Source organism: Meriones unguiculatus, chromosome 3, assembly GCF_030254825.1.
Source record: "Meriones unguiculatus strain TT.TT164.6M chromosome 3, Bangor_MerUng_6.1, whole genome shotgun sequence".
In the NCBI taxonomy this organism is placed as follows: domain Eukaryota; kingdom Metazoa; phylum Chordata; class Mammalia; order Rodentia; family Muridae; genus Meriones; species Meriones unguiculatus.
The window spans coordinates 91,788,180-91,811,593 of NC_083351.1; the positions used below are offsets into that span (position 1 = coordinate 91,788,180).

General features: G+C 50.7%; 1 protein-coding gene across 2 annotated transcripts in view; it reads right to left on the bottom strand.

Annotated features, from left to right (window-relative positions):
* Positions 1-17,901, bottom strand: part of Lpcat1 (lysophosphatidylcholine acyltransferase 1) — a 44,382-nt gene extending 26,481 nt beyond the window's left edge. Inside the window, exons 1-2 of one of the 2 annotated variants that reach the window (XM_060380360.1) lie at positions 17,753-17,901; positions 1,937-2,079 (exon numbers count right to left, since the gene is read on the bottom strand). In XM_060380360.1, the coding sequence (XP_060236343.1) occupies positions 1,937-2,070 (134 nt within the window). In that variant the 5' untranslated portion in view covers positions 2,071-2,079; positions 17,753-17,901. Of the gene's footprint in view, positions 1-1,936; positions 2,080-17,362; positions 17,631-17,752 lie in introns of those variants that run through there. The other variant, XM_021631439.2, reaches the window with a different exon arrangement.
* Between the last annotated feature and the right edge of the window lie 5,513 nt (positions 17,902-23,414).

Here is a 23,414-nt window from a genome sequence, read left to right on the forward strand (position 1 = left end):
TTGCATCACGTCTGTGCAGTGAGGCTGTTGTGGACAGACTGGGTGACACATAGGAACAGAGGTGGCAGAGACAAGCCTGCTGTGGCCCTTTGCAGCTTGCTGAAGCCCAGTGACTGTGCCCACAGAAGAGCCCCAAGGGAGCACGGGGGTGGGAGGGAAGAGGTACAGCCCAGGTCATCCACTGTGAAGATGGTCCTGCTGCTCAGGCACTCTGAGCTGGGCTGGGAACAGAGACATGGGTGACAAGCCCTTGTGGTACCAGGCAGGCAGCATGTAGGGCAGCTGTCAGCAAAGTGTCCTCAGCCTCTTGTCACTAAGACCAGATACCAGTCACCCAAGGACCTTTAAATCCACCCAAATCTGCTTCCCAGCGGAACTTCTGTACCCAGCAAGCTCAAAACCAGGATCAGGTTTGGCCTAGATTTGATGTGCTTGGTTCTCTTCACAGAGGATTAGGAGAGTCTCAGACAAACGATGAACTGAGAGCAAGCAACAACTTTACCATGACCAGCCTCACTCAACACTCACACTGGGTGCTCACAGATCTTCAGGTCTGACTGTGACCTGACATCCAGAGAACTGAAGTTTAGGAAACGCCGTCCCTTCCTGCCTCTCTCCTGAACAAATATCCTGTGCATCAGGCCCTCACAAGCAAAGAACAGCTGGGGAGTCTGGGTGAACACTCAGCTTCTGGAGCACCAACCAGATGGTGACATTTTAGGCTTTGGGGCCACAGAGGGCCCCCACACCCACAGAACCTGTCTCCCTGTGAAAGTAGGCCCGGGGTTGGTCATGTTCCGGGAAAAGTTATTTGCAGAGCAGCCAGATCTGGCCTGCAGGCCTTCTGTCAGCACTTCTAGCAAGGATTTGTCTGTCTTTCTGAGCTGGCTGACAGTGCTCTAGAGACAACAGCAGGGCATTCTTGGAGCTCTGGCTAAGATAACTGTGACAGGTGGCAAGACACAAAAACACTTGAAGTGTGTCTGGCATCTTGACACCGGGATGTGGTTTAAGGGAGCTTCAGTTTGGCTGTGTTCCCAACACACCCATCTTCAGATAGCTGAGGTTCGTTCACATCTAAAACTGCAGCAGGCAGTTTGGGTCTAAGAGAGACTCGGCCTGCAGCGGCAGTGTCCACCACTTAGGGGGCATGGACTGCCTCAGGGTCTCCACTAGGGTAGAACCGTCTGGCTCCAGCTTATGCTAGCCAGAGCTTCAAATCTGTCAGTCCTCACCAGAAAGCAGCCTAGGTGTCAGAGTGGATTTAGTGCAGGCTTGTTTACTTCAGTGACCCGGGGAGGCAGGGTGTGCCAACTGTGATCTGTCACTCAGAAGGTGTTCCCCTTGAAACTGCTTTAAAAATACCTGGAAGACGTGCAACTTCCCCACACCACAGCACCCATACTCTGGGGCTGAGCCAGGGACCTGTGTCACTGTACTGCCCAAGAGCTGTCCACTCAGGGCCCAAGCAGAATGTGTTGCCCAACTCCCACCAGGAGATCCAGAGCTGGGGAGGGTGGCCTGAGAGCTCCGGTTTTAGTCGCAGGCCATCAAGAGACAGAGCAGCTTCTGGAACACGGGGCCATGGTGGTGGGGGTGCTCTGTGCTCTGGGGCATGGGTACTGTAGCCACATGACCTGTAGAACCCTGAAGACCAGAGCAAGAGACAGGCAGGGACAGGCTAGTTTCAAAGGAAGTATCAAGAAGATAGCAGTGGTCCCTGGAGAGCAGGTCTAGTAAAGCAGGCTTAGAAAGGGAGAGACAGGTCCATTCTGGTTGAGCAGTGACACTGTGACAATGAATATGGCATGCACACCCCATGCATGCACGCATGTGTGCACACACATACACACACACACACACACCATGCATGCATGTGCATGCACACACACACACACACACACCGTGCAGACTGCCAGCCAACAGAGCTACTTACTTCCTCCATAAGGCCAGGGGCTGCTCTGGCTCCTTATCAGGAGGTCCCAGGGAGGCCACGAGTGCAAAGGGCCAGGCCAGCAGCATCATGAAAGCAGCAAACAGGAGCCGGATGGGGAACAGTGTCAACGTCATGAAAGCCACCTGGGGAAGACAGGTGTTATTTTTTTAAGCACTCCTGTTTGAGAACATGTTGGAGCAGCCTGCGCCTTGAGGTCCTGCAGAGCCAGGTCACAGCTAGTCAATTCACTGTCATCACTGTGGCTTCCATCCTCCACTCCTGACTAAAGACGCCCAGGGGACAGTGTGGGAACAACATGACAGAGCTTGATTGGCACACTGAGCTCTGCTCTGACCCTGATAGCACATCCAAGCAGAGGACCTGACACCCAAAGCTGGAGCCAGGCTCCCGTGCCTTGCTCAACACATCATGGTACCCTCCTACCCCACCCTAAAGTCATTATGGTGGGGCTGGTGAGACAGGTCAGTCTGTAAAGTACTTTCTGTAAGGAGATGAAGACCTGAGTTCAGCCCCAGGGCCCAAGTGAAAAAACTAGGTGTGAAATGCTAGCACTAGGGAGGCTTGTTCAGACCAGAAAGAAACCCTGTCTCAAATGTGGGTTCACAGCTGAGGTTGACCTCTGGCTTTGACACATATGTGCACATGCACAAATTGTTGATGTGAACACAGAGTGTTTATGTAGTCCCCTGGACCAGAGAGTAGAGGAGCCAGGGCAGTTCTCCAGCCAAGGCTAGGTTGGAAGAAGGGCCAGAGCCCAAGGGAGGCACAGCTCTCTAACCAGAGCTCATCTCAGGGCAGCAGGAGGCTACAGGACCAGGTGGTTGCCTGTGGCTCTGAGTTTGGAAGACGTGGTGGTAGTTTGGCTCTGTGGGGCAGACCCGAATGCCTCACTGATAAAAAGACACTTTTCACTGCCTTGGAAATCAGCTTGGACTCCACACTGAGAATGGTCGTCCACACCTTTTAAAGGCTCAACAGTCGTATGTGGCCTGAGGACAGAGCAGATCCAGGTATCAATATCTACTCCTGTATGTAATTCACTCATTGGGGCAATGATTGCACAGGGCATCTTACAACTGGTGATGGCCTCCCCTTTCCCACAGCCTGCACTGCGCAGTCTAGACGTCTCCTGCGTCTATTGGACATAATGCTTATCCTTGTGCAAGATGCTAAAGTGCTGTGGCCAGGTTCCTCCAGAATCAGATTCTTGCCCGCAATACTAGGGCTTGGGTTAGGGGTGCTGGACCTGCTGGTGACTGAGCTGGTTCAGCTCTTCAGTAATCTCCAGGTGGAGACACTCATAACATCCTGCGGCCCCACACTGTTGCACTGCCACTTGGCACCGACACATCTCTGGCTAGCTGGCTGCAGCTTCCAAGTTTCTAGGATTCCAGCTTTGTTGACCTGACCATGCCCCAACCCTCACCCCGCTGGGTTAATCTTGTTTATTCTCCATGAAGAGTTTTCCTAGAAGCCCTCAGCAGGCTTCCAGACAATGCCAAACTTAAAAGAGCCTCTGCCATTCCTTGTTCGGCATGGAGGGCGGATGTGAGCTAAGGAGGAAGCCCTTTGCATGGGTGAGCTGCATAGGGCAGGGGAGCAGACAGCCTCTGCAGCACTGTGTGGGTGAGTGGGTGGAGTCGGGGAGAGGCAAGAGGCCTCAGGTGCTTCCTCTGTACGGTCCCCAACTTCACTCAGTGCTTGCCTTCCAGCTTCTGTCTGTACCCCAGGGAGCAGGGACCCCGACCCTAGGACTGGAGGGGCCTGCTAGTCTTTCTAGAACCCACTATGTTCCCTTCTGCCCCATCTCCTGACATTTCCACTGTCTTCAGGAGTACTCAGCACAGCTCTAGGCAGCCACCAGAGTCATTCTTAGAAAATCAGGCTGGAATGTCTGACAAGCTTCCAGATGCCCTCCTGGCAGTGTCCTCCCTGCCAGGAGCGGATAGGCCCCGCCAGGGCAGGGCCTGTCTCTACCAAAGCTTGGGAGGCACCTTTTCTTGCTGTAGCTTATGGAACCAAGAGCTCTGTCCACATCAAGAGCACAGGGTGCCAGAGGGATCCGGGAGGAAGACAGGAGTCTACTCTCCATACCCATGATGCCCAGTGCCACACTGGGTACCAACTTGTGATGTGTATGAGGAAGTCTCCAGGGCCAATTTTACCAAAGCCATGCGCAGTATGGCTGTCCACCAGGGACAGCGAGGTAGCATGGGGCAGATTGGATACCCTATGCAGGAACTGGCCAAAAGTATGACTGAGGGGGCAGCCAGGCACAGGCTACAGGACAGATGAAAGAGGGGAGAGACACAGAACAAAGGGCTCAGCCATGCTTCCAGGTTGCAACTCCTCAGAGATTCCATGGACACAGAAGGTGCAGGGACACTGATGCAGGGACCCACAGCCCAGCTTTCTTAAGACCAGCTGTGGTCAGTGGAGACCCTTATTCACCTCAAGGAGCCACACTACTCTCTAAGGTGCCAGGCCAAGCAATTCATGTGGTCATCTTGCCTGTGAGCTAGAGTGAGTAATTAGACTACAACTCAGTAAGGAGCTACACTGGCCTGAGGCTGTGTTAACTTAAATTGCCCTCTGAAGGTTGATTATAACAAACCAACCCATCGAGACAGACGCTGTCTAGACAAACAGGCACTGGTACACTCACAGTGCATCACAGCACCAGAGGAGACGGCCTGAATTGGTTTTGAGGGTCCCCTTGGGAGGGAGGCTGTGACTTGGCCCCAACAAGAGGATCTGTCCAACAGCAGCCACTCCACAGCAGTCCCATGAAACCTAGGCTCCCTGTGAGCTGGGTCTGGGCCAAGGACAGAAAGTGTGGACTGAACCCCAGTGTCTAGTGTAGCAAAACCTGGACACAGTAGAAAGTGGCAGAATGCAGGGGCCCACAGGCCATGACAGAGCTTCAAAGCATCAATGAAGACAATGGACAAGAGGGCCAGGACATGGTATACTATAAACACACACACACACACAATGCAATACTAAAAAGTCTGGCCCTCATTCTACCTCCTTAGAAAAATCAACCAAGGGCCAGAGGCAGACACTCTCATGAGCAGTCCTTCCTGGGAGGCTGCTGGAAGACTCCCAGCTTTGTCTAGGGATCGGAGGTAGGCCAATCCAGGTCGATGGCCAGGTCATTCTGTCCTAGGCTGGTATCACAATGACCCGGAGACACTTGCAGAGGGTGTCCCTGCACTCCAGAGGTGGTCAATCTCTCTGTCTCACTGTCCAGTCTCTGGGCAAAGACCCCTCCATACATTTGGTATCCATTGCTTCCACAGCCTTGGCCACCCCCTTCTTGACAGGCTTCTTTTAGGATCCATGAAGAAGAGCCTGGAGGTCCCAGGACTCTATTCTACATGGTTCCATGCAGAAGGTGACGCTGCAGGCCTCGTGTGCTCAGTGGAAATGTGGGGCAAGCTTTGTACCCTGGGGAGCTGTATTCCGCCATCCATCGGGGAGACAGTCTGAGGCTGCCAACTTCAATGTTGCTGGTGGCAGCAGAGCTGGATGCCACCCTAGGGGCACCACTGGGGGACAGGTGAGTCTAGGTTCTCTGTGGGACAGCTGAGGGTGGAGCTTCAAGTTACACAAGGCACCAAGGACAGATCCGAGGCAACAAGCACAGGGATGATGAAACAAACAGGAATGGCTCCCCAGCTGCTTGGATGCACACAGCTCAAGGGTCACACAGATGGCCAACTTGGAGGAGACCCTGAAAGGCTCAGACAAAGAGACTGGACAGAGTGCCACAACACAGCCAGCAGCTTAGCTGGAACCACAGCAAGGAGCTAACATCCAAGTATACCCAGCCCAAGCCAGGCATGCCGAACTATAAAACAAACCAACAGGGATCTAACCATTATACTCAGAGCAGTCACCAGAGCACACAGCCTGATGCCAGGTCCTGAGGGGATGGACCAGAAGCCAGAGGCCCCATTGTCACTTCTCCATCTAGAAATTCAGGGTAGGAGCAAGGAAATTTGCTCAGGGATTGGGTGGGATGGTGTGCAAAGGGCTGCTGGACCACAAGGGGCTGTCCTAGCACAATGCACAAAAACAACAACAACAAAACAAAACAAAACAAAACAAAAAACCAAAACCAAAACCAAAACCAAAACCAAACCAAAACAAAAACCAAAAAACCAAAACCCTGCCCTAATCCACCCTCATCCACCGAGAGGGAACGAGAAACACAGGTGAGCCTCCCTGAGTGGGGAAAAAAGATGGGGAGGCAGACTGTGCCCTTATGCCCCAAACTAGCCTGCCTGCCCACTGAGGAGGACAAAGAAAATCTTATCAGGGAGGCAGTGTGGTACTATAAACCAAGAGGGGAAATGAGCAGAAACTGGCCAGAGAGAGGAACAAGGCAGCAGCTGATCAGAGCCTAAGCCAGGGTTCCAGGAGCAATGGAGACCACTTGGGGACACAGCAAGCATCAGGGCCTGGAACCCCTCCCCTTCTCAGGACGTCTCTGACACAAGGACAGTATTACCACATGACATCAACCTCCTGACCCCTGTGTCAGCAGAGTAACAATCTGCACTCCTCCGAGCATCCCCTCTCCAGGGAGCAGCTGTCCCGCCCCACAGGTCCTATCCCAAGGGACAAACAGCCACAGTTGTCTTTCTCTTAATAGCTCGTTTTGATTTTTCCTACAAAACAAATTCAGAATGCAGCCTAACACGGGCCTCTGGCTCTTGGGTTGGTGGCCAAGGAGGGGTGGAAAGAAGGCTGCAAATGTCACGTGTTCCTGGTATGTATGACTCCAGCACAAGAAGTAATGGGTGAAACATTCAGTACCAGGTGACAGGAGCCAGAAGTGGGAGTCTAGGCCAGAGCCCTGTTGGAAGCAAGGCTGTTTCTGAAATGAAAGGAATTTCTTGAGTCTAGAAGGGAAGGCAGATCCAGTTCCTGTATAGTCCAAGAAGCTATCCCGGAGGCTGGTGGACAACCTGCTCATCTCAAGGCTCTGAGGATACAGCAATGGGCTTTCCAAATGGGTTAGAGAAAGAAGAGGTTAGACTACAGGGATGCCTCCCAGGCATTAGGACACCTGGGAAAATTAGCGCTGGGGTCAACTGTGGGCCAAAAGCCCAAATTAATGACTAATGCCTGGAGCAGTATGGATGTGAAAACCATCTACAAAAGCCAGGGCCCCAAAACAGACAGGAAAGGCAGACACAGTTCATTTCACCCTTTCCTTTTAGAGCACATGCAAACTTTAAAAAGCACTATAAATTGCACACACATTTCTCAGCTAGAACCCAAAGGCACACCTGCTGAAGCCCACAGCCTACAGCTACCCAGAGCCCCAGGTGACTTCAACTAGATCTAGATGATCCAGAGGCAAACAAGCACACTAGCCAACAGGCGCCCCTGCCCTAGGTAGTCCCAGGACTTTAATTAGGTCCAGAGTGACTGTTCCTGTTGAAGGTGGCTCTGTGGCAGGGAGCTCTCGTCAGGGCTCCGCAGAGCCAAAGCTCAGGAAGTAGAAGAGGACGAGAACACACCTTACACTGCTGCAGGCACTTCATCTTCTCCCAACCAGCCCTATCCAACAGGCTCCCCTCACCCTAGCCGCCTTCTGAGACCTGTCCCATGGCACTTACCCACGTCTCGGTACCCTACACAACCCAGAGCCCGAGATGAGGCTTGATCCAGGGCACAGGGAGCATCCACAGAACACTTCAGCAAAGTGCTATTCCCACTGGGTTCATTTGTCCACTTCTCACTAGCATGTTAATGTCCCTGTCTTGAAGGCCTTAGGTCCCAACTGTGTAGTGGGCTGGAGTTACCAGATGCTTGTGCACAGCCAGGAGCGTCCACGTTCCACTAGAACTTTCCTCAGAGGCTGTGCTTATGGCTATTTATAAGTACCTTTTAGCTCTCCCACTCAAATCTAAAATTAAATATAGCTTTTCTAAGATGAAGCTATTTTTTCTTGTAAACCCTCAGTCCCAACTCCCCAGGTCTATGACAGGTCCACCCAGGGGCTGTACAATGAAGTCTCGGCATACCAGCCAATCCAGAGCGTTCCTGATGCAGGCTGATCTGAGCCTGTCTTTCAAGAACACTCAAAACTCTCAGAATCACCTTAGGGACCACACGGGCAATTACAGGAGTAATTTCCTAGAGGGCTGTCCCGCTGCACACATGCCACTGCAGTACCGTCCTCACAGACACTCTGGTCTCACAGAACCACCAGCTTCAGCACACATGGGTGTTTTCATCAGCCTCTGTGGGTCTGATGGGAAGATGCCAGAAACTGTTTTGTCAGCCGGATCCTTCCAACTCAGGCCTGTGTACGGTGCCTCACCGCTGGGACACAGATGTTGGGGAAACATCCTTGGAGTGGTGCCAGCACACCCTGGCATTTGCTCCCGATCCTGGGGACATTGGTGTGTGATTGTGGAAGGCTGTGGGCTAAGGAAGAAGTGTGCCACAGAAGGGCACACTGCACACGTGGGTGCAAGAGGTTGGTTCCCCTTGTCTTCGGTACAGTCCTGTTTCTCTGCGGCTAACCACACATGGCTGAGCGCTTTGCAAACTGAAACACAGGTTGTGAACACATCTCCTGTTAGAGATACCCTACATGAAGAGTTGAGTCAGGCTCGGAGATGGCTCTGGATCCCCAGAACTTGACAAACAAGGACCTGCAAAGTCACCTGGCTACCTGTTCAGTTCTCCACATGGCATTCTGTATGCAGCGCTGCTCTCTACCCAATCCCTGCTCACAGCTGTGCTCCCACTTAACGGGCAGGTGCTGGGACTTGGTGCCCACTGAGCAACTGTCTATCCATCTAGCTCAGCAGGTCCCACAGCACAGGTCCTGACATCATGCGGCTATGTCTCCTTATGTGCTAGGTGGGGTGTTAGGTAATCTTCACCCTTCGAAAGCCATTTATCAGGGTAGGCCATGAAGCTGTCTATCTCAGCACAGCCTATGCCCAGCAGGGAGGGCCCAGGCTTGGCCCAACATCTGTGCTACATAATCACATGGTACAACCGCTGGCAGGAAAGCAGCAAGGTACCAGACACACAGGGGGAATAACTGCAGGCCTGGGAACCCCAAGAGCATGCTCTATCGGAGACACTGCAGTGTCAGAGAAGACCTGTGTTCCAGATAAGCTCAGAATAAACACCCTAAGCACACCCAGGTGTGGCCATCTTGCTCTAAGACTAAGAAGTACAGTAACCTCTTAGTCTTACTTTCCCTTATGACAGGGAGTTAGGGGAGAATCCCCTGAGGCTGGAGAGTAAAACAGACTAGTTGTCAAAAAAAAAAAAAAAAAAAAAAGGCTCTGGACCTGCCTTAGCTACACAAGACCTTTCTAACTCTACTCTTTAGCCTCATTATGGAGGCCTCTGAGCTTTGAGAGCCCTGCAGCCTGTGCTCAACGTAAAGAACTTGCCCAGCCCTTAGAAAGCCTGAGCCTCCAACAGTTCTGTGGCTTGCAGATACAGACTCCTAGGCATCCCTCCCTCTGGCCAGACTGGACTGTGTTCTCCCAGCTGGCAGTCTGTGGACCGGACGCTTTTACTCACAGGCTTCCCAAAACAGGGGCACACAACTCCATTGCTGGCAGAGGCCTGGGCAGATACATGGGTGATATGACTGAATGGAGAGAGGCATTTGACGGAAGGTCAAGCTGCCATTGAGCAGACACATCTCAACACCTGTGATGTCCAAGTCTATTTGATGTGGCCGAGAATGGTGCCTACCAAGACCCTGCATTGATGAGCACGTGGGGGAAGGCATGGTAAAAAGCTAAGGTGTGTGCAGAGAATGCACTCTGACAGGCCTCTGCAGTGACTGGTGGACCCCAGGAGGGCTTAAGAAAATGGGCAGAAGGCAGTGCCCCACATAAGGGGCAAGTGTAAAGTTCTTAGGTGGGAGGACCCAGGCTGGGCAGCACACCAGGACAGCGCTTATTCTGATTCCTGGCAAGTATGTGTGGGAGCCTCTCATCTGGCTTGGGGCTGGCTTCAGCGGTCTCTTTGGGCTGCTTTTCTTACTTTCTCTCCCATACATATGATTTCAACACAAGTCCTCTCCCTGTGTCTCAGTGCGTGTGAATGTGTGTAGGAATGAATGTGGGGGGGGGGCAGGGGGGGATGGTTGGCTCTGTCCCTCTGGTCCCCAGAGTTCTGGTCTGATAGTCTTGTAGCCTAACAGGTGAATAAAAAAACTGCAGCTGAGGTCCTGCCGAAGCAGAAAGTCCCAAAGACACACATCTGGGGGCTACACTCCCTTCCAAGAACAAAAACTGGCCCTAAATCCCTCTCCAGAGCTACAGAGACTCAATGGCAGCTGCCCTACTTTAGGGAGCACTGGGGGCAGGACTCCCCATAATTACAGTCCTCCAAAAGGGAGCTCTAGGCACTCAGCTCATATGTATATGTAGAAACAGCCCAAGGCTACCAGGAACAGGTGGAGCTGAGACAGGAGCCCTGCCAACAGCTTCCCAGGGCCTGTGACTGTGCAGGAGGCCCAGGCTTCCTATGGGTGAACAGTCTAGTCTCAGGAGACCATAGAGAGATCCCGAGTTAAAAGGCTTGCTTCTACTGGCTCCCAGAGGACCCTAGCCCTGACCCTACCCTGTTCTCTGAGGATGGTGGCTCCAAGAGGTGCTTCAAGTATCAGCTGGCAGAGAAGTGCCTGTTTTAACACACTGTTCCTTCCTCGGGTCATTCCTGGCAGTGTCTAGGACATGGAGGCCCTGCCTATGGATCCCAGCCAGATAGGGCTCAGGATGAACCACACCCTCCCCAACCCAAGCACCAATTTCACATTCTAACTCCAAGGTTGAAATGCAGGTGAGGTGGTCATGGGAGCTGGAAGCCATAGATATCAGACAACACAGGGAGGGGACTCTGGGAAAGTAGAGGTCCACCATGTAGTGGGACACACAGACCTGAGAGCTGTGCAGGGGTTTACTCTGGTCCCCTCTGAGTAGCCAGGACTTATCTGAGGCCAGGAGACAGATCTACCACAACCTGTGGCTTTCCCAAGACCCAGCAGCTGGGCTGAGCACAGGAATCACAAGATTCGAACCCAGAGCACCAGCTGCCTTTACTCTTTGGAGGCAGGTTATTTGGAAAGGGGAGGCTCACACGCTCCACTGTTGGTAAGAGAACTTACACAACCTGTGGGTTGGAACCTGTCTCTAGCACTCCCTGACTCCCAGATGGAGAAGACTACAGCCACCCAACCCCTACCACCTGCAGACAGAGGGCTCCCCAGCACATCTTATTTGATTTAGTTGCTCAGGGAAGGAGGTGTGCGGGAACTCTGTCCCTGAGGCTGGGTGGTCTTCTGAAGAATGGAGTTGATCTGATCCCAGAGAAGGCTCCACACACTGGCCACAGGAGCTATATAGTCTCAGGGTACTGGCCGGAATGATGAGGCCTGTGAGGAGTAGGGGATGATGAAGCCTGTAAGGGAGGGGCCTGAGCATTCAGGAACTTTTGAGGCCATATAAGTCAAAAGAACAACTGGCAGGACATACTACAAAGGAACCAAGGACTCTTCCTGTAGGCGAGAGACCTGTTGGGCAGGTGGACCTTGGGTTTGATCTGTCCATGGAAGTTGTCTCCTTACAGGATAGCTCGGAAAGCAAGAGACTCCTGAAGTGTGGTGCTTGCTGCCTGACCCAGCCTGAGCCTAGCTCACAGGCATCTCTGCACAGGTCAGCACAAGCTCTCCTCTCTACTACATGGTCAAAAGCCAGTCCTTGACCTCCTGGACTTTAGGTCACTCCAGCTCTATGTCTACCTGGGCAGCTAAAATTGTGTTTTTAAGTAGCCTGTAGATGGCAAAAGTTCTCAGGGGAAGTAAGTCCCTTTTCTGACTCTAAAGCAGACAGGACTGAAGGGTAACATACTGAAAGGAGCTGTCCCCAACTCTAATGGCCCGCACCAGAAGCATGTCCCAGTTAAGTCACGGCCAGTACCTCCACCCATGGTCCTGGCAGCATGCTAAAGGACCACCACATGGAAAACAGCCCCGGACAACATGGGTTAACTTTACCTCATTAGAAAATTGCCATGGTGATACAATGTAATATGGGCTGCCATTACCGTAAAATATCACACGCATTCCAACCCCCAACACTGGGTAGTCCCTTCAGGCTCATTTCCACGATAATTCACATCTAGACTACAGGTTCGAGGAACACCAGAGATCCCAGCTCAGGAGTGGTAAGGATATACTAACATTCTGAGCAGACCCACAAGTTCTGAGTGCAGAGCAGCTACAGTCCTGGTCGTCCAGGCTGGTCACGCTTTCTCCTAGACACGTCAATGAAACGAGATATCCAGGAGCCCCATATATTCAGGCAAGTCCTCTTGGATCCTGGGATCAGGCATGCTTGAATGCAGCTTTGAGAGGCAGAATCTGATGAAAGATTTGCTTGGACACTCAAGCCTCATAGGTCTGGGAAAGGAAGCCTGGAGAACCTTCTCAGACACTGTAAGGAGTAGATAATTGGACTTGTGGGCTCTCTGCTATTACAGGGTCAAATGGAGGCACAGAACACATGTGCCAGACAAGGCCAGCAGGTGGGCCCAGCCAGGGGCCTGTAGCTTCGTCTAGATGGACACTATTTAAGGCACAAGTTCCCAACCTTTAAAAGCATGAAGCACGGGTGTGGGAGATGACTCACTGATTAAGGGCTTGCCACTCAAGAGTGAGAAACAGGGTTTGGGACTCCCCTGAATAAAAAACATTCCCCCGTGAGTATAGCAGCTTACCTGTAACTCTAGCCTCATAAGAGCAGAGAGAGATGGGATCCCCAGAGCAAGCTGACTAGCCAGACTGGCCATATTGCTGAGCTTTGTGTGTGATTAAGAGACCCTGCCTCACGGAATGAGGTGGAAGAGCTATTGAAAATGACCCCTAGCACCAATCTCGCGCCTCCGCATGCACGTGCTCACACCCGACCGACGCAAGTGAAGGGGGAGCACGTGTAAGTAGGCACACATGCACCTGAAAATGAAAAAAAAGAAACAGGTAATTCAACTGCACAAAAACATAACGCATTGACGTTGGCAGTAAAGACTCAGGCTGCCACAGGGAGATGGGGCGCAGAAGAGCTGCATCCAGGAGCAGCCTGCAAACATCCTCAGGCTCCACGTCCACCCTGCAAGCCTCAGGCTGCCATGTGCACCAGCCAGCAGATGGAAGTCAATAACAGTGTCTGCTTGCATGAAACTGGCACAGGCATAGAGGGATGCTGGCTGACCTGGGGTTCCCAGCAACCACATCTTCCCTTAAGCCACATATTCTCAAGCCCATTTCACAAGTTAGGTATAGGTCACTGGTACTTGTACAAATGGTGACAGCCAAGGGTCAGTCAGCTGCCTCACTGACCACTTGTAGATGGAAAGGGTTACATTCAATTCAAACCAGAAGGCTTCCATAGGAAAGGGATGGAATGCCAGTTGGAAAACACAAAGTAAGACAACAGCCAGCGGTTCCTTCTGGAACAGTAGCCCCCAAGCAACTGCTAAGGAAACGGTGACCCCAGCTGTGTCCAGCAGAGAGCCAGGCCAGCAGCCAGCTGCTACTGCTAACACTAAGGACGCAAAGCCCACAGAACTAACAGTAAAGAAAAGGCAGCGCCCGGCTGGACAGATGGCTCAGCTGGTAAATTGCCTGCTTCCCAGGATGAAGAGCTGAGTCAATCCCATCACCCACAGGGAAGGCAGTGGTGGCAGAGGGGCCTGCAAGCCCAGTGCCTGGAAGGTGGAAGGACACTCTCTGGGGCTTCTTAGCCTGTCAGAACTGGTCAGTACCAACTTTAGCAAGAGACCATGTGTCAGAATGTAATGTGAGGACCGAAAAGAACACTCTTGTGTCACCTCTGGCCTCATGTACATGTGCATATACCATAAACATACCAGCTCCAAATTGGTGAAGACGAAGAAATGATCTGCTGCCCTTTATAATCTGGCAAGCACAAGGCCAGGTAATTCAACTGCACAAGACTATAGTGCAGTGAGTTCTGCTAATGACACCGGGTTAAAACAAGGTCTGTGCCTTAACTACTGCGGAGACCTGTGCTTCCTAGTCAGCTCAGAACAAAAGTGTACATTCACATGTAAAGTGTGTACATACAAATAAATTCTAAACAGCTATGAAAGTGAAAGTTAGGTCCTTCCCTGAACCATCCCTTCTTAGAGTTCAGTTACCACCTTCTAAAACAATAGAAAGACTACAGTTCCCTGCAGATAAGGGTCCCTATAAAGGCAGGCACACATCTACACTAAGGTATGCCACGCAGCTGTGAGACAGGGACAGTTCAGAGCCTGGCCCTGCACAGCCTCATCTGAGACACAGGAACTCAAGCTGGCCTCCACTCGCCTCTGAGGCAGTGGTTCTCAACCATCCTAATGATTCCTCATGTTGTGGTGACCCCCAACCATAAAATTATCTCATTGCTGCTTCCTAACTGCTATGAATCATCATGTAAAGGTTTGATACGCAGGATATATGATATCTGACAACTGTGAAGGGTCGTTCAACCCTCAACAGGGTCTCAGCCTGCATGCTGAGGACCACTGCTCTAAGGTGACCAAAGTCCAGACACAGGGAAACAACTTTGGGTCTCCCTGAGGCACCAATGGAGGGGACCATTAGGTGCCATGTTGCCTGCAGAAAGTACACGCTCCACCCCTGACATCTGCTTCAGGCATTGCCGGAGTGCTAGGCAGTGACCCCAGTGCCTCCTCTCCTCTCCTACAAACCTCCCAGTGTCCCCCAGTGTCTGTTGTCCACAGGCTGGGGAACACCTGCCCTTCCATGCAGCAACAGCGAGGTGCAACAGAATCCTTTAAATACAGGGTGCCCCTCACTAAGTCCCCTGCAGAGCCCAGGTGCCCAGAGGGCAGCAAGAGTCAGCACGACATTACTGTCCCTGGGCCCATATGCATGGGGCCTAGAGACTAAGCACAAAACCCCGGCCATCCACAGGAGGGCAGGATGTGTGCTGTCAGGACTTTGTTTGCGCTGGCCACCACCACTCCTGTTTGAGCCAGGGCACAGACCGGCTGCACTTTGCCTTAACTTGATCACTAGAAGAAAAGCCTTCTAAAAGAGACTTCCAGTATTTAGGCAAATTACACTCAGAGCTCTGAGGTTAGGGCAGAACTTGTCAGCCAGTTGAGCTCACCATTGCCTGGGAGGAGCTGGGTGTGGGGTTTATAGCCCCATCTGAACCTGCCACTAAGCTAGGACTGGCCCCAGAAGGTGGCTGCTGACCAGGATGTAAACTCAGATCTAGCTAAATTTCAAAACCGGGAAAACCCATCAGAGCTGTGACTGTACATGCTTGTACCACAGAGTTTGCGGGGAGTACCCCAAAAATCCTGTAACAGACTTCAAAAATAACAAATTGTGAAGAATGTTAGCTGACAGCCCAGGACCTTCTGAGGCCTGCCCTTCTGTATCCTTGCTGTAACAGGAAGCAGCGAGTACTTCAGACCCCAGCGTGCAGATCTTCGCCTGTTATTTTCTGTCCACTAAATGCTTAAGCTGCTTGCTAAATCTGCAGTTAAGTGACAGATGGGCTGCTAGGGGCCGAGGTGGCCTGTGTGTCCTTAATCCAAAGCTATACAGTAACCCCTCCCAGGGCAGTTTAGAGCCACTTGGAGTTGGAAGTTTATGAGCTTCAGCCTAAAGGGACTTCCTCCTTAAGGGGAAGCAGAACTCTTTTGCATGTACCCACCAGAAACTTATCAACAGAACCTTTCATAACGGCAAACACCCTAAAAAGCACAGCTTGGGAAATGGATAACAGACTTCTCAGGGCATTTATAAATATGTTTTCTAGCCACAGGCTGTAGACACACCAAGGTTCTGGGCAGGGCCTGCGGGCACATGCTTTGGGGGACAAAGCCCTGGCCCTAGAATCAGACTAAGCGGGTTAAGACTGTGTGACAAGGACGGGTGCATAAGGAGTGAGGAGCTAGCTTCCTGGGAGGAAGACTCCATCCAGACTGAGCAGAGGCAGTACATACAGGAGGGGAGGGGCAGGGACACAAAGTCCGAGATGGAGGCAACATGGGAGTCAGGCAGACCAGATTAGGGTGGGATGGGAACCTACCAAGATGGGGTAGAGGCAGGCTAATAAGGACAGGACTGGAAAGAATAACCAAGGATTGATTATTTATGTGACCAGGGTGGGATAGGGCAGGGTGTTTTGGGAGGGGGCCCCCAAGTCCACCCAAGCAGCAGATCTAGGAGGAGGAAGACCCACTAGTTCCTCAAGAGGAGAGAATTGCAGGATGGGGGGTTGAGGAATGAAACATGTGGTACTTAAGTTCAAAGATAACTGCACCCTAAGCCTACCTGCTGGACATAGGCCCAGACAGTAAGGACCGACTGACAGCAGCAGAGGCAACCTTGCTTTACCCTCGCCTTGTTTAACTCTGCCGACCATCACGTTCCCACGGGTGATAACCAATCCCATTTGAGGCTTTGAGAAGCCGGTGCTTGGGAAAGTGACAGATTCAGTGGACTTCAAACTTAATTTTATGTCTGATAAGTCACACATTTAAAAACATCATCTCCTCCCGGAGCTGGTTCCTCATAGTAGCAATACTACTCTGCCCATAAACCACAAGACCAAAGAAGTCTGAATCTGTGAACTCTGCTCATTACTCAAAGAAAGGCCCCACAAGTGACCACAGCACCACAGACCCGGCCCCAGAGCAGGAAAGTCCCACATGCCAGGTCTCACGGTGAGAGCCACATGAGCAGATGGCAACTGTGCCTGGATCCCGGTTCCCACTCACTACCGCCCAACCGCGGCGCACACGGGTTCCCTCTCACGTGAGAACTAGATTGTATAAAGTTGATTGCGCTCATAGCCACCCCAAAGGAGCGTCGCTGACAGCCGAAATAGTGTACTCGAGACAGGAAACAATCTGCAAACATGGATGTGGAAATCATCCCGCTGGGTTATGCCAGGGGCCCCGCATGTCCGCTGCTCCAGCCAGATGAACATCCAGGTTCCGGCACCAGGCCACTGAGACACACAGTCGGCCTCCCAACTGAGCAGAGGCGCTCGAAAGGGGCTGCCTGATGCGAGGACTCCCCACACCCCCGCCCACCACCAGGCCTCCAGCTGGCGGGAACCCGCGCCAGGCCAGGGATGTGGGTGCGGGGCCCAAGGGATGGAGTGCAGGGTCCCGTGCTGAAACCAAAGAGGGTGTAAGTCAGCAAGCGCGCTGGCGGCGGGAAGCCAGACCCTGGGGCGGGCTACAAGGGTGCTGCAGGGGAGGGGCGCGGCTCTCGGAGGACCGGGCGGCGGCTAGCCCCTCCCCACCGCATCCCAGGCGCATCGTGGACAGAGCAGAGCGGCGCTGCGGAGAACCCACCTGGGCCTTCTGCAGGGCGCTCAGTCGAAGCTCATGCACGAAGGGGTTCCGCCCCGGGGGCGCTAGCCGTCGCGCGTCGCCTACCCCAGAGCTGGAGGAGGGGGCAGCCCGCGGCCCGCGACCCCGCAGCCTCATGGCGGCCCGCGCCTGATCAAAGAGCGTAACAGATGGAGCACAGCCGCTGGAGCTCAACGGAGCGGAACCGAGAGCAGAGGAGCAGGAGGCAGCAGACCCAGTAGAGTGCGCGGGAGAGGGCCGAGGATGCGCGGCCGCCCCGAGGCGCAGGCGCGGGAGGGGGGCGGTGTGGCGTGGGTGGGGCCAACGGGATGCTCCGCCCCGACCGCGTTTGGCTTTGAATGCGCCTGCGCATCTCGAGGCTCAGGGACTTACCTAGAACCCGGGGAAACCTGCGATTTCCTCTGAGTAGGGAGACCGTGAGATTTGGGCCGCTGGAACGAGGCTTGCTGAGGCTTGTGAGCACAGTGGCCGCTAAGGGCCCCACTGACCCAGCTGAGCTGGTCTAAGCCCGCCCGAACATGCGACTCCTGGAGGGAGGTTCTTGGAGCGACCCCGGACTGTGCCAGGCCTGCTTCTCAGCGCAGCACAACCCTTTCCGTGACCATTGTAATCCATCAGTCGCCTCTGTGGGTGAAGGGGAAAGGTTAGAGAACCATAATTTGTATCTCGCTATTAAACTAGGGCTCAAAATAGCCTTCCTGCTAAAATGTATACATTTGACTCACTGAATGCCTTTTGTAGTTTTTGAATCATGTTTTTAACTAGGATACAAAATAGCTTTCCGGTCAAACTGTACACATTTGAAAAACTAACGAAATGCCTTTTGTAGCAACCCCAGGTGCATTCATTTGTGTCTCTCATAGAACCCTCCACAAGCAGGTGATGGGAGACGGAGGGTCCAGCCTCAGTCACCAGATGTGGGGAAGGAGCCAAGTTCTGCCGAATTCCAGATCCCCTTGGCTTCCTGTCTAACCTCGAAAATGTTCCTGTGGGCACCAGCGATCTGAGACAGCCCAGCACACCCTGTTTATGGGGTGACCAGAGCCTCTTATAACTGCTAACGGATGTGTGACCATGCGGAGGCCGTTTGTTTGGATAAGTTGCCTAGGAGGAAAATGCACTTGCAGGTCCTGTCACTTCAAAGCTTCATGTTGTATTTGGCACCTGGCATCATCTTGAGACCCTCCTTGTCCCCTCTGCAAAATGAGCCTTGCAGCAGCAGCAGTCAGCACACACAGCCTTTTCCCGGTTAGGAGGGCTGTGGAGGCCCTGAGGAGTATGAGCACCCTAAGTGCTCTGCTGTGCTGCCCTGTGACCTAGCCATGAATGTTGCTCTGATTCTAGCTTTTAATTCCCACTTGCTATGGTCTCAGACAGCAGAGAGCAGCATCCAAGGATCTGCAGCTCCTTACCAAGAAACTCCAGGACGCATACACACCTTTACCCCAAGGAAGACAGGCAGTTCCACATGAAGTCCTCAGGCGAAGAAGCCTGAGGACATCCAGGGCCAGGATTTCTGTACAAAGTTGAGTCTCAGGAAGCCCTGAGCATCTTGGGTAGCTGTGTTAGCCCAGGTCATCTAGTCAAGGAAGACAGGATGGAGTTAGATATACTTGATATAAGCCTGGTGTGCTGGTACATCATTGTAATTGCACAAGTGAGGAGGTTGAGACAAGAGGATTGCAAATTCTAGGCCAGCCTGGGTTAGTCAAGGAGATCCTGTGTTAAAAAGCAGTGTACCAACATGCACACACACACTATATTTGTGCTTGGTGTGTAAGAGAGATGTGTCTACTGACAGGAGCAGAGCCCAATTAAAGCTCTTGGTTTGGGGGACTGTTAGAATGTGTTGTGGACTGAGTTGTGTTCCCCTAATAAATGTTGAAGTCATAATATGCAGTACCTGTGGAGGCTACCTTGTGTGGAAAGAAAATCTTGGTAGATAACCAAAATTAATAAATTGGTGGGACCCATGCAGTATTAGTGATGTCCTTATAACTGGGAGGTTTGAACCAGGAGAGAAGTGCAGGAGGGTGTGCCATGTAAGACTAGAGTTTCACTGATGTAGGCTACTCAGCCACTTGAAGCTGGGGAGAGCTGGGAGGGTCCTTCCTTAGCGACGTCCGCGGGAGCTGCCTCTACCTTGATCTTGGACGTCCATCTTTCTGAGCTATGAGAGCTGCTTTTTCATCCCACTTGTAGTCATTTGTTCATAGTCTCAGGAAATTCATAGTACAGTATGGGTCCTGGAAAGGGTGGAGGTAGGAGGGGCACCCTGCCCCAGCCCTGCAATCTAAACAGAGTGAGTAGGCCAGGCAGGGTCAGTGTCCAGGTCCCAGGAGAGGACTTGCCTGAGCTACCTGCCCTGCTCTGCCTTTGTGGAAGCCCCGTGGGAAATGTGGCCTTGTGGAAACCCACAGTGGATCCTTGGGTCAATGAGGCATGTTAGGAGACCAGGGGAAGGAAATGATTTGTTTAGATCGTGTTTTGATGAGACACAGAGACAAGAAAGGGACGGTCAAAAGGAAAACAGTCCTGTTCACAGATCGAGGAGCGTCAGAGGCTCAGGTGGAACATCCTGTCTTAGGCTCTTTGTCGTGCTGTAACAATACACCTAGGAGTGGTTTATAAGGCACAGAAAATTATTCTCTTACACTCCTAAGCCTGAAACAGGAGCCACTGGTCTTGAAGTCTGATGAGGAACCAATCTCTGCTTTCAATATGGCACATAAGGATGGTGTACCCTAGAGAGGACTCCTAGTACTCAGGGAGCAGGAGAGTGGCAAGTGGAAACTTCGAGCCCTTTTATAGCTGTAGTGGCAGAATTATTTCCTTTCCTCTCTTTCACATTTAACTTGCTATCCTTTCACTGCCTTGTGAGGTGGGAGTGCAGATTGCTGGTTGTAGACCTTTCTTATTTAATGCCGTCCATTTTCTTACAAGCACGGCTTTGTCTGCATCCCACAAATGCTGGCTTGCTGGTTTTCCACTTCCCTTCGGTTTTTAATTTACTTTCTATTTTCCCTGGTGGTCTCTTTGACCCATGTGTTGTTTAGTTAGCTGCATAGTAATGTCCAAATATTTGGAAAGGTACCAGACACATTTCTGTCATTAATTTTAATAACTCCTTTGTGGTCACAGCACATGGGCTCTGTGGGCTCCCTGTGTCTGTGGCCTATAATTATGCATTTGGGCTGGAGTGTTCTGTGAATGCTGGTGGGTTACACTGGTGCCTAGTTTTGTGCAGGTTCCGCATATTCCTGCACTTGTGTTACTTGTTCTGTTAATTACCGAGGCCAGGCTTATTTGGACACTTTGCTATTTTGCTTTTTAGTGTTTTTAGATTTTGTCTTCTATTATTTTGCAACAATGTCATTATGCACATATATGACAGAGAGATTGTCCCTCCACAAATCAACCTCTTTATTATAATGGAGACTCTGACCCATCCTTATTGTTGTCCACTGTTTATTGGCATGTTTATGTATTTTGTGTTTTAACCGACCTCAAAATCCAGTCCTTTTTGCGGCAGTATTGAGACAGATGGGCTTGGTGATTCGTCCAAACATTCTTTCACCTAGGAGGCTGAGACAGGAGCATCTCTGTGATTTTCAAAGCCAGCCTAATGTACATGGCAAGACTCTTGTTTCAACCCTCCCAAATAAGGCCCCTCCCCAACCAAACCAAAACCTCAGCGTTAGAGCCCTTGCATGTGAGGTGCCAGCAGACGTAGGTTAGATATTCAGGCCTGCTGTTGGCTTCACGGTTATCTTCTGTGGCTGTGCTCTGTGCTCTTCTCTCCTGGACCAATTCAGGAGGCTCCACCTTATCTCTGCTGTTGGCTCATCAGCTTTACCTGTTTAACATTTTAGTGTCTGTTTTAGGGCTTAATATGTATTCTCTGGTGGCATTTCAAATAGTATGATGCCACTTTACATGTGAGACTCCACAATACCCACATTCATCTCCTTCCCGCCCTTCCTGCCACTGCTCTTGTGTATTTTAACTTTATATATGCTAAACCTCCGCAGCCCACTGTTATTATTTAACTTTATATATGCTAAACCTCCGCAGCCCACTGTTATTATTTTGGCTTTTAACAGTCAATTATCTTTTCGAGAGATTAAAAAGACTTTTGTATTTATGCCAATGGTTGCCTTCTAAGCTCATTCATTGCCCTGTACAAATCTGAATTGTCTTGTGTTATTTTTCTTCTTTCTGAGAAAATTCTACTAAATATTTTGAAGTATACGGCTCTTTGCTCATAATTTTCTACAGTGTGGTTGTCTGAGATATGTTTAATTTGCCTTTGTTTCTGTGGGTTTTCTTCTGATGACTAAAATTCTGTTGTAGTTCTTTTTTTTTTCCTTTATTTTTCTTTCTTTATTTTTTTTATGCCTCTGTTTACTTCCAGGATCTTGCCAACACTTATTACTTAGACCAGTGTTCATGTCTTGGTCCCAACTGGCAAGATTTGCGTGAGAGAGCATATTTACATGTGCTTGCTTGTTATTTGTAACTCACCTATAGGAGTGAACTATCTGTACAGAGCCTTCCTTTAGTTGTCCTCTCACTGTTTGAAGAGGACCTTTTGTAGCATTAAAATCTTGCTCTGTTGCCTATCCTAGCCGAGACTCACAGGGTGAAGTGATTTTTCAGCCTTGTCCTCCAGAGTTAGCGGCACTGTGGGCCTAAACCACCCTAGCTCTTCTACGGGAACAGAAGAAGGAAATAGGCTCTTGCTGAGCCTTTGACCCACTTACCCAGTATACAAAACACAATTTGCTTCATTTCGATCATCTCACCCCACAGTGTCCGTGGCTTGCCGTGCATACAGTGGTTGACCCCTCCATATGCAGTAGTTTTGGACTACCATAAATGATCCTTTTCTTTTTCAACTGTTTATTCCCAGCATACAAAAATAAGTTTGTTTCACATCTTGATTTCATGTCTTTGAGTCTTAATCAGAGTTTCTTGTGAGTTCTGGTAGTGTTTTTCATTGGTTCTGGATTCCTAGGCACAGAATCATTCTTTCTGCCAATAAAGACTTCCTTTCTCGTCTTGCTTTCTTTTTCTTGTTGGCTTTTACTTTTTAGACCACTTGGTCAACTTAGTGGACCTGAGGGGTACTCACCTTTGCCTTTCCCTGCAGTGTGGGTTGCAAACAATCGCAAGGATGTTTGCATCTGCCTCCATGAAGACTCTGCCCAGTGGAGGCTTTTTTTTCCCTGTGCCTTGCTTTGTTACCAGCACAGTGTTGGCTCCATGGACAAGTTTGTGCCCGTTCTGTCCCCTCTGGATTTCTTGGAGAGCTTGTTCAGAGTGCTGTTGTTTCTTCTGTAAATGTTCTCAGAAGTTCCCAGTAAGGTTGTCTTTGATCTAAGATCAAGTAACTCCGTAGAAATAGGGCTGTTCTGCCTCTTTCCCAAGTAAGCTTTGACGTGTGTATCTTTCCAGGAATCTGTCCATCTCATCTAAGTTGAGAGATGCACTCTCATAGTGACATATTCATTTTTTTTTCTTTTTATATGATTACTTTATTGCTGGGAATAGATACAATCTGAAAAAATAAAATTATTTTATAGCTTTAGGAGATTTGTTCACAAATATATCATCGTAAATGGTATAAATATAAGCATTACATTGCCAAATTGTCCTGTGCACAGGATACAGTATTATCATTAAAACATTAGATTTTCATTAAAGTTTAGAAAAGTAAGTATTTCAGAAAGTGGCTTATGCTAACTAAATTATGTAAAATAATAACTAAATTAGACTTCATTGAAGAAATGTGCTAATTTTTAACCTACTGACAGACTAGGATCAGAAGGAAGGAAAAGAAGACCTCCCCTACCAGTGGACTTGGGGAGGGGCATGCGTGGAAAAGGGGGAGGAAGGGAAGGATTGGGAGGGGATGAGGGAGGGAACCACAGGGGGGATACAAAGTAAATAAAGTGTAATTAATAAAAAAATTAAAAAGAATTACACAGAGTCGTCATGTCAGTTGTTCTGTAAAAACTGGGTAAAGAACTCA